This window comes from Octopus sinensis, linkage group LG1 (assembly GCF_006345805.1).
Source record: "Octopus sinensis linkage group LG1, ASM634580v1, whole genome shotgun sequence".
NCBI lineage: Eukaryota > Metazoa > Mollusca > Cephalopoda > Octopoda > Octopodidae > Octopus > Octopus sinensis.
Window position 1 is genome coordinate 188,437,572 of NC_042997.1, and position 15,609 is coordinate 188,453,180.

The 15,609-nt window shown below is 34.0% G+C and overlaps 1 protein-coding gene and 1 long non-coding RNA gene across 11 annotated transcripts in view; one reads left to right on the plus strand and one right to left on the minus strand.

Annotated features, from left to right (window-relative positions):
- Positions 1 to 15,609, minus strand: part of LOC115219411 (zinc finger MIZ domain-containing protein 1) — a 453,289-nt gene that overhangs the window by 43,837 nt on the left and 393,843 nt on the right. For all 10 annotated transcript variants that reach the window (XM_029789607.2, XM_029789592.2, XM_036507756.1 and 7 more), the window contains one exon: positions 4,378 to 4,513. In XM_029789607.2, the coding sequence (XP_029645467.1) occupies positions 4,378 to 4,513 (136 nt within the window). The remainder of the gene's footprint in view (positions 1 to 4,377; positions 4,514 to 15,609) is intronic.
- LOC118765498 lies at positions 2,057 to 9,226 on the plus strand. The gene is made up of 3 exons (XR_005001362.1): positions 2,057 to 2,389; positions 5,390 to 5,395; positions 9,208 to 9,226. It is a non-coding gene; the product is annotated as an uncharacterized LOC118765498 (long non-coding RNA).

A 15,609-nucleotide genomic window follows, 5' to 3' on the forward strand; every position in this document is an offset into this window, starting at 1 on the left:
TACAACATATACACTCATATTCTGCAGGTGTAAGGTATTTCTTTTTTATTTCCAGACTCTGATTACTAGACAATATTTTTGCCTTCTTTCTTTCTTTTATTATAATTATCACAAAACAATTCATCAGAGCTCTTCAAGTGAAATCATCCTATTTTAACGCCTTCTATTCAATAAAGAATGTTATTGAAAAAGACAACTGTTGTTTAAACAGATTTAGGAACTGGAAAACAGTGTAACCTTTGTAAAGTTGGCTATCTGTGTCAGAAAATGTGTTTGAGAAAAGTTGATAGTGTGAAAAGTGAAAATGTAGGGCATTGCCTTTAAAGGTGTGTTTTAATAAATTCAGCAGGATGTACTCATAATAGTTAACTTTATTTACAGCATGAAGTTAACATGTGTTCTACTTTAAGCTGATTCTAGCAGATAGAATAAAAATATTACTACTTCTGAATCTACACACAAACTCCAACAAATAATCCGTTATTATACTTCATTATACTAAAAGCAATATCTGGTATGAGAAATAAATGTAGAGTTCAAATAAAAAGAAGCAGTTACTCTAAGAACCATTTGAAAAATGTGAGAAACTAGTTGTTCATTATGATAGTATAAAGTAAGAAAATATAGAGTAAAAAAGACAAATCAAAACAGCAAAATTCAGTCACTGTTCTGGCCAGTAATTTGAAAAATAAAAATAAAAATCTTATGTGAAAAGGCTGACAGAATTTATTGAGTGACAAACAGATATTTAATTAGCTATCTACTTAATGAAAACACTAACAAAAGCTAGGCAAGGAGTACAACAGGTAGGTAAAGTAAAATTTGCTTTTGCTTTAAACATTATTAAAGTGGCTGCTAACTCCAAACTTTATTGTATCATTGTACCAGGACATTTGTATGAGTGTAATTCATTTAGTTTATTTATTTTTTTCGTAAGTGGATATAATCGGAATAGTTGCGAGCAGAAACATGTTTGGAAAAGCTTTCACTCTCTTAAAAATCAGGTTGAAGATTCTTTACATGCACAAGTCTTATCTTGACTTTAGTGAAATGAATTTCTAGGAGAAAAAATAACTAACTAACAGACAATGGAGCCAAGCTGTAGTGAACAATTATAGTAATGAATGTGAAGCTGATCTGATTACTGGAGTCTTAGTTTAATTTTAATATACTCAAGATACAGCCTATTTCAAAGTTGCAACTTCTCTCATACTTTGTATACTATTGATCTTAGATTGATTCTACTTCAAAACCCATATGTTGGGTTGGCAAGGAAGTAATTTCGTTTTTTGCAAATAGATAGAGTTACAATTTTTTTTTAATGATTTTTGTCAATGTCATGATTTTTTCCTTTTGACATTTGATAGCCATTACTTTGAGCTTACTTTAGAAGCAAATTGCATGTAATTTTGTTTGCAGCTGTTAGTTCAATGTCAATTTTAACATGGAGTGCAAAAATGAACATTTTTCACCATATTTTACTTTTTTTATTTCCATAAAGGCAAGAAAGCTGCTGAGGTTCACGAAGAGATATGTGAAGTTTATGGTGTTGACTGCCTAACAGAATGCACATATTAGAAATAGTTTAAAAAATTTTGTTCTGGAGATTTTTCACTCAAAGATAACCAATGTTCTGGTTGACCTAGTGAAGGTGATGATGACCGAATCAAAGCCATAATTAAATCTGATTGTCATATAACTAAAAATCACTTAAAATATCTAGGACTCATTAAGAAGCTCGATATTTGGGTTCCACATAAATTGAAAAAGATTCACTTCACACAATGAATCAATATTTGCGATATGCATCTCAAATGCAATGTAATCAACCTCTTTTTTGAAACCAATCATCACTGGTGATGACAAATGGATTGTCTACAATAACATGAATCGAAAATGATCATAGTCCAAGTGTAATGAAGCAGCATAAACCACTTCGAAAGCTGAATTGCATAAAAAAAAAAAAGGTCATGGCGTCAATTTGGTGGGATTACAAAAGTGTTGTGTATTTTGAGCTGCTTCCAAGGAACCAAATGATCAGTTCAGATGTTTACTGTCAACAACTAATGAAACTGGAGGAAGCAATCAAAGAAAAACAGCCAGAATTGGCAAATCATAAAGGAATCGTGTTTTACCATGACAACGATAGACCACACATGTCTTTGTTAAATCGTGAAAAATTATTGGAGCTTGGTTGGAAAGTGATGTCACATCCACCATATAGACCTGACCATGCACCATCAGATTACCATTTATTTTGAAGTTTGCAAAATTCTTCGATTGGTAAAACTTTCAATAATGATGATGACCTGAAATTGCATTTGCTTCAGTTTTTGGCTGATAAGGACAAGAAGTTCTATGAGTGCAGAATCATAAAGTTGCCAGAAAGGTCATCGAGCAAAATGGAAAATATATAATTGATTAAAGTTCATTCTTTGTATGAAAAAATAATGACTTTTATTTCACGCTAAAAACCCAAAATTACTTCCTTGCCAACCCAATAGATTTAGTAGATTCCATTTGTACCAGATTCTGAATTAGTTTGAATGGCTACAAAAAAAAAAGGGTAGGGAACAATGGATTGGAAGACAGAAACATAGTGAACAACCAGCTAAGTATCGCGGTACCACATTCTATGTATATTATTGTAAAGACTTCTTAGGTGACAGACTTCAGGTAGTTTCCTTAAGGACTTAAATTTAAGAGCATCAAAAACCTCAGATCAGAAGATAAACAGCAAAATCAGGAATAGCAGGATACATGTGAGTTAAAAACAGAAAATGTAAGTTACATTGAAATAAAATTTCCATTACAGACAAGAAAACAGTAGAGACAGTACTGAGTACTTGATCAGGAAGTCTAGCTTAAATTCAAATTCAATATAGCTTCAGACGATTATAGATAATTATAGATATAAATATTGATAAATATAACATATAAATCCCACTTAAATGTTACAGCTAACTATTCTTAAGCTCAAAGAGTATAACTTTGTTGTAGCCTTTAAATGAAACAACGAAAGCTTGAAAAATAAAGACATGTCTACAGTTTTAAACCAATTACTTAACATAACTGCTAACTCAACTAAAGCATCCTCAAGATTTTCAAACAGTGCTATTATACATCTATTTTGTTTCCCCAATATATCCTTTCTAAGTCTTATATATTATGGCAGACACATATAATTTTAAAAAATAGTGAATAAAGAATAAAAGTTTCTGATATTTATTGTTTCCAATAACTTCAGTAAGCTCAACCTGATGACAGTTTCACTATCTTAAGAAAATTTCTTGCTAAGCAAATTTTGGTAACAAAAATTTTTTTTCGATATATTCTTTGGTGTGTTGAATTAAATGCCAGCTGTACAACATAGTATTCCTGGCCTGAGAAAGAGTAGCTTGATAGTTTATTAATTTCCATTTGGTTATGTTCTCTTAACATTCTGAATTCAAATTCCATCAGTTGCTTTCCATTTTCTTTTCCAGGAGTCAATAAATTAAATATAAGCAATATACTGGTGTCAACTTAATCAGCTATACCTGCTTTGACAAACAGGGGCACTTACGTGTGACTGCTTAACCTAGTGAGAAATAGCAGCTAAATACCCTTCATATCATAAGCTAGAGGTTTTTTTTCTCTTTTTATAGAACAACACATTGGATATGATAGTCCTAAATATACTATGCCTGAAAAGAGGAAAAGAAAAGAAAGGAACAAACCAGACTGGTTGTGGCTAAAATGCTTTCCATTATAGATCCACTTGCCATTAGAGAACTGAAGCTAAATAACATCTATGCTTCTTTCTCAACAAATTTCTAGCACTATAGCATAGTTAAAAATCAATGAGAAGAAAACACTATCAGTCATGCTACATAACTTTTCAAGGAAATTTTCTTAAAAAGTTTTGAAAGTTTACTATCAACAGAAAATAAAAGTAAAATGCTCGGCTCACTGTAATTAAATTGTATATAAGCCTGTTCTATTGTACAGGATTGGTAAAAAGTAAGTGTTGTATAAGAAGGAAATTCATTTGTGATGTTCATATTGAGCAAAAAGGTGGCTGAGTTTTTCTGCTATATCAGTGCAAGTGATGTGATTATTCCTAAAGGGAATCTGCAAAGTGAGCAATGGTAGGTGATCTGGAATCTAGGGTGGGTTTGTGACAAACCTACTGACATTAACAAAAGGCAGCATAATGCATTTTGATGCTGGTTATATTTTGTGCAGAAGTTGGCAAGTGAAGAAAAATAATGCATATTGATCAAGAATTGTAATAAGTAGACAACTGACTAATGAAAGAACATCGATAGTGAGAAATCAATACAAAAGCAGCAACAAAAACAATAAGCAACTAAGTAAAAGAGAAACTTGACTTACTTTTGAGGTACAGCAGGCATATTCTTTTGCAACTGATGATGCATGCCTGGGCTTTTAGCCGAATCAGGCGTGCGTGTCTTCTGATGTCTTAATAACAATAACCTTCCCAGCTCCTCACACCACATCGAGAGCATAGCTGAAACATAGACAAGTTACATCCTCAGAAATTTTTTAAACATTTTTAGTGCAATGCATACAACAACAATAACAAGAGGTATGTAAAAATGTTACAAGCGAATCTACCTGAACTATGTTCTCTGAAACTAGATACATTTTACAAGTACTATATATATATATATATATATATATATATATATATATACACACACACATATATATATTCGTTGAAAATACATGCACATACAGGTGTAAGCATGGCTATGTAGTTACAGAGATCACTTTGCAATTGCAAGGTTTCAAGTTCTCCCTCACTGCATGGTACCCTGAATGTTTTCTACTATAAACCTGGGCCAACCAATGCTTTGTGAGTGAAACTAATAGACAGAAATTGTTAAGTTGCCAATTCTCTGAGAGTGAGAGTGTGCGTGCACGCACGCACATGCATGTGTGTACACACACACACACACACACATGCTTGAGTAAAATGATGTGTTTACGTTTCCTGTAGATATGTCCCATTGCTCTACTTTTGAAGACTAGAGGAATAACAAAAATCCCTTGAAAACAAGATAAGAATTCACAATAGGTAAGGCATTTAGTCATAAAATGCTTCTTCATATAAGTATCCACCTAACCCATGCAAACTTCAAAGGACTGGCATAAAGCAGATAAAATATTAGGGAGTTCTTGTCTATCTTAAAAAGTTAAGTAAGTGATTTCAACCAAATTACATAATTTCTGAGATAAAAAAAATCTTATACTTTAAGTGTCCTCATTTTGGTTTGTCACAGTCACAATATTTCAGCTATTATATGGCCATCTTCTAATGCTTGTCATGCTCAGCAATATGTTCATAATGTTGAACTAAACCCTTTATTCAAACAAAGAGTAGATGACAGTCCATATCCCATTGTCCATGCCAGGAATATTTTCATATTAGTTACACTTAAACTGGTGATGCCACTAATATATTCTGCTTGGACCAGAGTATATATCAAATCACTAACCTATGAACTGAACTCACATCCACCAGGTAAACGAAAACACTTAACATCTGACACTTAATCAAAACTTATATTCACTATGCCACTGTTCCATATATTAGTGTATAAAACTTTTTTTATCTAACAAAAAATATTTTGTATCAGTGTTCTATGGGTTTCTTTTTCTTTTTTTTTTTGTAACTCTTGTTCTTCCTGTACAACTTTTGCTTATTGTTTTTGAAATTTAAATAAAGTTTACCTCTATTTAGGCATATAACAGAGGAGTGCCAAGTAAGATAAAATTAACATTTTCAACACCAATTTCTCTTTGCTTTCAATCAAAGTTACAAAACTATGAATGCCACTCTAGAAAATTGTGCTATGTACAGAGAAAGTATTATTACTCAAAGAACTGCACAGAATTGATTTTTACGCTTCAAGGTAGGGAAATTTGCCCTCACAAGCTCTCCATGTTCTGGCTGACCTGTTCAGTTCAATGAGGATTGACTACGCAAACAAGTCCTCAGGGGAATTGATCCAGTGGATGGGATGCTCCCATGATACGGTCACCTGTCACTTTCACTTGATGGGTAAGGTCAAAAAATTTGGTGCATGGGTGCCACATGCTCTGGACAAAAGAAACAAACTCTAGCACTCCTCTATTGCTGCAAATTTTTCACTCAATATTAGGTTACTCGTGAACAGAAACAGGCATTTCTTCACTGCATTGTCACCAGCAATGAAAAATGGTATCTTAATGTCAATATGAAGCAAAGAAAAGAATGCTCAATCACAAAAAGCAATCAACATCTTAACTCAAGCCAGAGTTGTATCCATGCAAAACCAAGGTCTGTGTTTGGTGGGACTGGAAAGGGCTAATCCACTACAAAATGTTTGAAACCTACAATCAATGCAGAGCTTTATGTTCTGAAAATGCACTTAGCTAAAATGATCCAGTCAGTAAAATAGTGTACTTCTTCAATATGACAATGCTCACTCCCAATATTGCTAGTTTAACCAAAATTCCTATTCAAGAGCTCAGATGGGAAGATCTACCACACTTTCCATGTTCACCTAATATAGTGCTTTCAGATGGTTTTTTTTTTTTTGTAGAAAATATGGCTAATTGAAGTCATCGAGTCAAGACACGGTGATTACCATTAAGGCATTGACAAACCAGGATAATGTTGAGAAGTAGCTATGAACAATGAAAGAGATATATTACTGACTGATTCGTTAAAATTGTTGATGAAAAATAAGGATTAAAATAAATGGGGGTGGGGAGGACCAAACAAATTTATCCAACAATCTTAATACTTGTGAAAAGTTCAATTTCTTATGATATTAACAACCTTCACCACAGAGCAAAACCAAAGGCTTAATCAAAATAACATACTGAAACCATGTTACGAACATCTATAAATGTTATGCATCAAAATGAAAATGAGAACATTTCTAAGACATGGAATTTTCAAATCCTGCTAGTTTGAATAAATGACTGAGTGTAAATAATGAGACAAAAGAATCCAGTTTTCAAAAGTAAATGTATAAAAGTCAGTTTCACCCAAGAAATACAGTGTGTATTTAAAAATGAAAACAATATTGTTTCCAAAAACAGAAAAGTAGGTTTGAGTTTTGCATGGATAAATTACTCTAGTTTTTTTTTGTTTCTCTCATGGGAATAAATGAACAATTTAATAATTTATAAACATTCATTGTAGAGTCAATTTCTTCATTTTATGCTATTACGTCAGCATACTAACTTAAGAATTTTCTTTTTTTATGGCATCAACAGTTCAATTCCTTTACAAGAACAAGCTAATTAATTTATCATTTTCGCTCAATGAATTTATCATCATCATCATTGTCGTTTAACGTCTGCTTTCCATGCTGGCATGGGTTGGGTGGTTTGGCTGAGGGTTGGTGAGCCAGAAGGCTGCACCAGGCTCCAATCTGATCTGGCAAAGTTTAAACAGCTGGATGCCCTTCCTAACGCACACCACATCTGATGCGTCTGATGTCCAACTTTCTCTCTGGGCGCTTACACTCTATCGTGTATGTACACTGGCATTACAGATCCAGTGGAGCATACTGGCTTCATTACTTACAAGCTTACACATGTCCTCAGCAGTCACGGCCCGTGTTTCACTGCCATGTAGCATGGATGTTTGCACACTTGCGTCATACAGTTTACCTTTTACTTTGAGCAAGAGGCCCTTTGTCACCAGCAGAAGTAGGAGCTCCCTGAACATTGCCCAGACTATTCTTATTCTAGCAGCTACACTTTCAGAGCACCCACCCCCGCGAATGACTTAGTCACATAGGTAACAGACACTATCAACTACTTCTAGTTTTCCTCCTGGAATGTGACGGAAGCTGTTCTCTGCACATTTTCAGTGTTTATTGCTCCTGAGCATTTGCCACACAGATAGCCTTCCTTTGATATTGGTGCACCTCTTATGTGTCCATTGCTTACACTGGGTACATCTTATAGAGTTTCTACCTACACCTTTTCTACAGATCGAGCAGAGCCATCTACCTGAAGGGATTTGTGGTTTGTCTGCCTTCCTACTTATTAAGACTTTGTTTTTAGCTAAGTTGACTCTAAGACCCTTCGATTCTAGACCTTGCTTCCACACCTGAAACTTCTCTAGTTCTGATAGTGATTCAGCTATTAGAGCAAGGTCATCTGCACAGAGAAGCTCCCAGGGGCATTGTCTAGAATTCTTCTGTTATTGCCTGGAGGACTATGATGTATAAGAGGGGGCTGAGAACTAATCCTTGGTGGACCCCTACCCCTACTTGGAATTTTCCACTGTTCTCGTTGCAACCCTCACCTTACTGACAGCATCCCTGTACATGGCTTGTACAGTTCTCACTAACCATTTATCTATCCCTAGTTTCCTCATTGATCACCAGATAAGGGATCAGAGGACCCTGTGAAAGGCTTTCTAAAATTCTCTCTTCAGTCCCTTTACAGGTCATATTGAAATATGTGCATATGAGTGTGTCTTTAACCTTTTCTTTTCATCAACACTAAAAAAAAAAATATTTTATGAAACAGTGAAAGAATGTCTGTGGAATCAGTGGTTATGTTTATTATAGAGGATAAATCTTTCAACAAAGTAGCATTTTCATTAAAATAGTAACTGCATATTTTGTCTTAAATCTTAAAATAGCACCCAATAGCAAATGTGGAATAAGCAAGGCTGGAAGTTGATTGAACAATGAAATTCAGCCTAAACTGACATCCTGTTTCATTTCATTATCTGTATTTGTCTGCTGAACAGAGTTGATCAAAGCCAATGAAACAATAAATTGGTTATGTAAAAGACAAATAAGAGAAATAATGATTTAAAAATCAAAGCTAACATGAAAGTAGTATCTAGTATTCAATTAAAGCTGGTAACTCTGAGAAGGACAATTGTTTTTTAGAAAACAAATGAATTCTTAGTTCAATCTTATGAAACTGAGCGATCTCCAGACTTCACAAAGAGAGAAAATAATCATCACAATCCCCTTGAGAAGGAAACTGATTATCACTATTACTGTCAACACTGCCATTTTATAAACTGATGTTATTAAATAGCTGCAATCAGATTTATTTGAGGCATGCTAGTTAATCAAACATTCAAAGAATAACAAACTCAACACAACCTCTTAAACCAATATCTCAGCCTGCTACAAATGCTTATTTTACTGACAATAGAGGGATAGAAATGAAAAGAAAAATCATCAAAACAAATCTCCAAAACAAAACCATAATCTTTGTAAATTATCCTAAAGTAATTCACTGCTTTGTATCCTTTCCTTTCCTCTTTTTCTTTTTTGTTACTGTTTACAACTCTTTCCTAATACCGTTGGATAAGCAGATCAACTGATATGGACTAATATTAATAAAGCATAATTGATATCTCAACAAATATTTTAAAGTGATTCCAAAAATTTTTTTTATATATACAAACCAATTTTCTGGCCATGAAAAGCATCATTTAACAGGTATCAACAAGATGTAGTGTTACATGATAACCAAAGAAATATTTACACATTAACATTAACATTTCTTCAACTGACTTAAAATGTCACTAAAATATAGAACACTGGTTTCTATCTCTGACTGCAACGCTTATCTAGAAAATATGGATTATCCTTAATTTATTTATTCTTTCTTTCTTTCTTCTTTGGGTGGAGTTTTAATATATCATGTTTTTCCCAGGGTTCCCTTTCTCAGTAATATCAGTAGACAGTATTTATCATATTCTTCAAAATAGACTTGTTTATATGATAATTGCGGCTAGATAGATATGAAAATTTCTTTTTAACCGACAATATTATATTTTTTTTTACTATCTTTTCCAAAAATAATTTTACTTTTCTTGCTCTGATTATCTTTCTCAAGAAAACATGAGTCATAGTTTCTAACCAGTTATATGTCGAGGAAAAACTTAACTCTTGTTTTCCTGGCACATAAGAGCAAGTTTAGCTATAACAGATGGGAGTGGAAGGGGTGTATCTCATGCAATGCCAGACATTTCAATATGGGATTACAGCTTCAGGGCGGGTACTGCAACGTATTACTTTATCAATTAGTGTAAATGATAGACTCCTATCTTAAAGCATATCGAGACAGTTGCTTTATTTTCGTTTTCCTCTATATAGAACACAGCTTGGTAATCACTGCAGATGTTGTTCAGACATGCTCAAGCAGACCTATGAAACAAAAACCTTGAGCTTTGACCATCCTGTCTCTTTCTACAGGCATAGTAAACCAAGGATTACATTTCCTGAAGTACAGTAATCCCTTGCCATATCGTGGTTTACCTATCGCGGTTTACTATTTAAGCTTACGTCAATTCCTCCAGGGTGTTGCTTTGCATTTATAATGAAATAAATACATACAAATTATAAAAAAAACTTTTAAATAAACAGTATTTTTTAAATATACAGTAAATATACATATATAGGCGCAGGAGTGGCTGTGTGGTAAGTAGCTTGCTTACCAACCACATGGTTCCGGGTTCAGTCCCACTGCGTGGCATCTTGGGTAAGTGTCTTCTGCTATAGCCCCGGGCCGACCAATGCCTTGTGAGTGGATTTGGTTGACGGAAACTGAAAGAAGCCTGTCGTATATATATGTATATTTGTGTGTGTGTGTATATGTTTGTGTGTCTGTGTTTGTCCCCCTAGCATTGCTTGACAGCCAATGCTGGTGTGTTTACGTCCCCGTCACTTAGCGGTTCGGCAAAAGAGACCGATAGAATAAGTACTGGGCTTACAAAGAATAAGTCCCGGGGTCGATTTGCTCGACTAAAAGGCGGTGCTCCAGCATGGCCGCAGTCAAATGACTGAAACAAGTACAGTACAGTACTGTTTCTACTTTGTGAATTTTTACCAGTCGCGGGGGGTTTGGACCGTAACACCCGCGATAGTCAAGGGATAACTGTATCTGTTTTAAAATAGTAAGAGAATGAATCAAGGTATAGTCAGCTGCTATTTCTACAAGGTTGAGTAACTTTGTAGAGGTTCCTTCTTGGCTCATGATAATCACATGCTACAACATTGGACCAATTAATTATTCTGAGTCAAAGGGCTCAAAGGAATATAATCCTTTTCTACTTGATTTCTTTATTCTTATGAACAAACTGGTTGTTATTTCGACTCACCCCACTTCAGGTTTATTTCTCATCTTATTGATTGATTTGTTTTAAAATAGAAACCAACACTCCTAATTTTACTTCAACTATTTCAAATAAATTGCTAATCTGCTATTTCACATAATTGCTGAGGTCATAAAAAAAAGAAAAAGATGCAGTTTGAAGAGAAGAGAAAGAAGGGGAGAAAAAAAAGGGAGAAAGCTAAGAGGAAACCTGTTCATTAGCAACTACTTTTAAATTGGCAAAGCTATAAGAATACAGTTAAAAGTATATCTAATAATAAATATGTATTGAAGATTATGCATACCACTTTATAAATGGAAAGCAAGCCCATTCTTGTTATTGAACACAGGTAATAAAATGAAAAGTCATTTGACAATATAGAAGAAAACCCCAATTAGAAATTTGACATAGGCGCAGGAGTGGCTGTGTGGTAAGTAGCTTGCTAAACAACCACATGGTTCCGGGTTCAGTCCCACTGCGTGGCAGCTTGGGCAAGTGTCTTCTGCTATAGCCCCGGGCCGACCAATGCCTTGTGAGTGGATTTGGTAGACGGAAACTGAAAGAAGCCTGTCGTATATATGTATATATATATATATGTATATATATATATGTATGTGTTTCTGTGTTTGTCCCGCTAGCATTGCTTGACAACTGATGCTGGTGTGTTTACGTCCCCGTCACTTAGCGGTTCGGCAAAAGAGACCGATAGAATAAGTACTGGGCTTACAAAGAATAAGTCCCGGGGTCGAGTTGCTCGACTAAAGGCGGAGCTCCAGCATGGCCGCAGTCAAATGACTGAAACAAGTAAAAGAGTAAAGAGTAAAAGAGTATAGTAGCGTTGTTCAGTAATAAAATGAATTGTTTTTTCTCCTGAGGTAAAAATTCAAACTACTGTCACTTTCTTATCTTAGATGTTCAATGAACATTGGACATTTAACAACTGAAATAACTAAGTTCAGTACTTGTTTAACTAAAATTAATTCAATCAGTAATTATTGGAAAGTTGAAGTGTAGATGAAAAGCTACATTTAACACAATCCAAAAAAAAAGAGCAACAGTAAAAAGTGTGCTAGGCAGATCCTCAAGTTGTTTGTTTGTTTTGTTTTTGTTTCTTTTTTCTCTTTTAGTTCTACTCTGCTTAACCACAAGAGAAACATACTGACTGTGCTCTGTCAAGGTTGTAAAACAAATGTATTATATATTAATATTTTTGATTGGCTGAAAAATATAAACTACTCTTACCCTCAAGATATATATATACTTCCCAGAGAAAACGTGTGTGTGCATGTGTGATAGAGAGAGAAAGAAAAGACAGCCGGCTAGAAAATAAAATTATTTACAGATAGGAAGCTAATTTAATTCCAGTGGGTAGTAATGTGACTCAGTTAATACCATATCAATAAAGTAATTGTAGGCTAACTATGCTTATTTCTGTGTTTTTTCTTCATTTTCCATCTGCTTTTTAATTTATTATTTTATTAAACACTTCCCAGTTAATGTTAGAGCAGTTTATGTTGTAGCACAGCCTAGCTTAAATAGCATGTAAAATTATCAGTCAATCAGTAATGTAACCTTCAAGGGAGATAGATTGAGATTGTTCTCACATCTTTTTTTCTTCATTCTTTCTTTCTTTCTTTTTGTTCTCTAGCCATCTCCTAGCTTGAAGTAAATAAGCAACTCGTTAATTAGTAGACTGAGAAAACATCTTGTTTTACACAATGACTACATATACAATCTACACCAAGATATAATGCCACAGATCTGTGTGTGTGTGTGTGATACACATGCTTATATATATATATATATATACATATATAAAATGATAGGCTCGATTTGTGTTGATGTTTCTTTATTCTTTTCCCTAATGGAAAGACGAGTTCTTGTATAAACTCCTGTTGTTCAACGGTTGTGTTTACAAGAATTGTTGATATCTATGCAACCTAAAACAAGGCGATCACAATATAGATGTATGGCTTCAATATCACCGAAGCTTGTATGGCTTCAATATCACCGAAGCTATCTCTACACCAATCACTCACTCTACATCCTTATTCTCTAACCCTCTTCAAACTTCTGACCAATTAAACAAGGGTGAACAATGAGAAAAGTTAAACAAAACAGGAATAGATAAATGAGTCAACCTTTTTTATTTTGTTTTACTTTAATGAATAATACACTCAACTTAGATCTTTCATCCTCGATAAAACTGAATCTGTTTTAACAAAATGTGTGTTAAACATTTAAAACTACAACAATTTCCCAATAATTATTACCACTGGACATTACAGTAATCAGCCTCTTCATCTAATACCTTTTCTTCTAGGTAACCATTGTTGCCATAAATCAGAAAACATCCTGGCATAATAATAATAATATGAACTATAATAACACTCTGTTCAATATTTTAACTAAATAGATAAATGTTATAAACCCATTTAAGCTAAACAAGGTCACTGCATGTAATAAATATTAATGCCACAGCAATAATATTACCAACACCAATAACAAAGAGCAAATGGAAGAGGAGAGTGAGTAGAATGAATGAGTTCAGATTTTGGTATGATGCCTTCTCTCAAGACTTCCCAAGCAAAATATTCCCCTGAGTAAAATTTGTGTCTCTAACTTATCAGTACTATATCTTTAAGGCTAATTAATATCCTATAGCTATACCAAGATAAAGAAACAACATAATGTCAACATACACTTCAGCTGCATGTAAACGACTATAAAATGTTAGGATATGTTAGGGCAGCCGGGATAGTACATTGTAGGTATTTGGTGAGGTGGTAAATTTTAAGGAAAACTTGCTAAGCAATTATTGCTACGTCATATTAAAAGAGATAAAAACTAACAATTATTTCTCAGGTTGGTGTTGTTAGAAAGGGAAGAGAACCACTGGGACATTTTAATGCTGGACAGTTGCATTAACAACAACAAAAGCAGTAAATCACAGAAGCTAACCAATATCTTCAACTGATACTTAATCAGTGCAGGGCAAAATTAGTATGTACACGCTAGTAATTTTTTTTTCTTTTCATATATGGTATAGATCCTATATAAACAATGTTAAAATGTGAAAACACAAAGAGGAGAGGAATCTGCAGATATGTATCACAGCAATAAGTAATGCGGAACAAAATATGTGTATCATCATCATCAACGTTTAACGTCCGTTTTCCACGTTAGCATGGGTTGGACGGTTCGACCAGGATCTGGGAAGCCAGAAGGCTGCACCAGGCTCCAGTCTGATCTGGACCAGAGTATTCATTAACACAACACTTAAAAGTGGGGCTGTAGTCATTAACTCAGGAAAAACAAAGATGAATATGTTAGAACAGCCAATATTTTTTCTATCTTTTTCTTTCTGAATTTTAATCCCAACTTTGTCTTTTATCCTTCTGGGGCTGCAAGTATTAGGGTTGATGGCATCAGCTAATCCTACCTCCACAAAATTGTGCCAAAATGAAAAACAATTTATCCATTTTTATTTCATTCTTACTAATTTTAGTCATTGGGCTGTAATAGCTATGCTGACCCATAGCTTCAAGGGTTTTCATTTTCCGTAACAACCCCAGGACATATTTTGTTGACCTCTATTTAGCCCATGGTTAAGTTAAATTTTAACAATAAAGGAACACAATATGAATATGGACATATGTAAATACACACACACACTGTAATGTGATTAATATTTATATCAACTTGACAAATATTATACCATAAATGCAGGAGTGTTCATGTGGTAAGAAGTTTGCTAGGTTCAGTCATGCTGCATGGTACTTTGGGCAAGTGTCTTCTACTATAAATGGAAATTGAAAAAAAGTCTGTTGTGTGTGTGTGTGTGTGTGTGTGTGTTTGTCCCCCACCACTGCTTGACAACCACTGTTGATATATTTACATCACTGTAACCTAGCAGTTCAGCAAAAGAGATCAATAGACTAAGTACCAGGCTGTACTGGGGTCGATTCATTCAACTAAAATCCTTCATGGCTGTAACCCAGCATGGCTGCAGTCTAACGACCGAAGCAAGTAAAAGATAAAACCAAAAGATAATATAATTGTATTTATTCTTCATACCATAAATAATATAACATACTATCTTTCTGCAAGAGCTATGAACACTTCCTATAAGATAAACTATTAAAAACTATTAGTGATATATGGTTTCAGGAAAAACACATAGCAAGATTTATATTTTATATTGTAATTTTAAAATGCTATCCATTTATATAATTTTTGCTTTTTGTTTTGTTTTCAGGAAAGTATTCTTGAAAATTTAAATTAGCTTAACATTAACTGAGAAGTGTAGGTTCGAATTTAATCAAATCCTTAATATATTGTGAAACGATTTTTATCAGATTGAAGTGACATAACTGCAGGTACAAATGAAGTGTAAACCATAAACCTAATTAAAATTAACCCGAGAAAATTTGGAAAAGTGATAAGAGGCTGTCTCAAAATATATTTAGCTC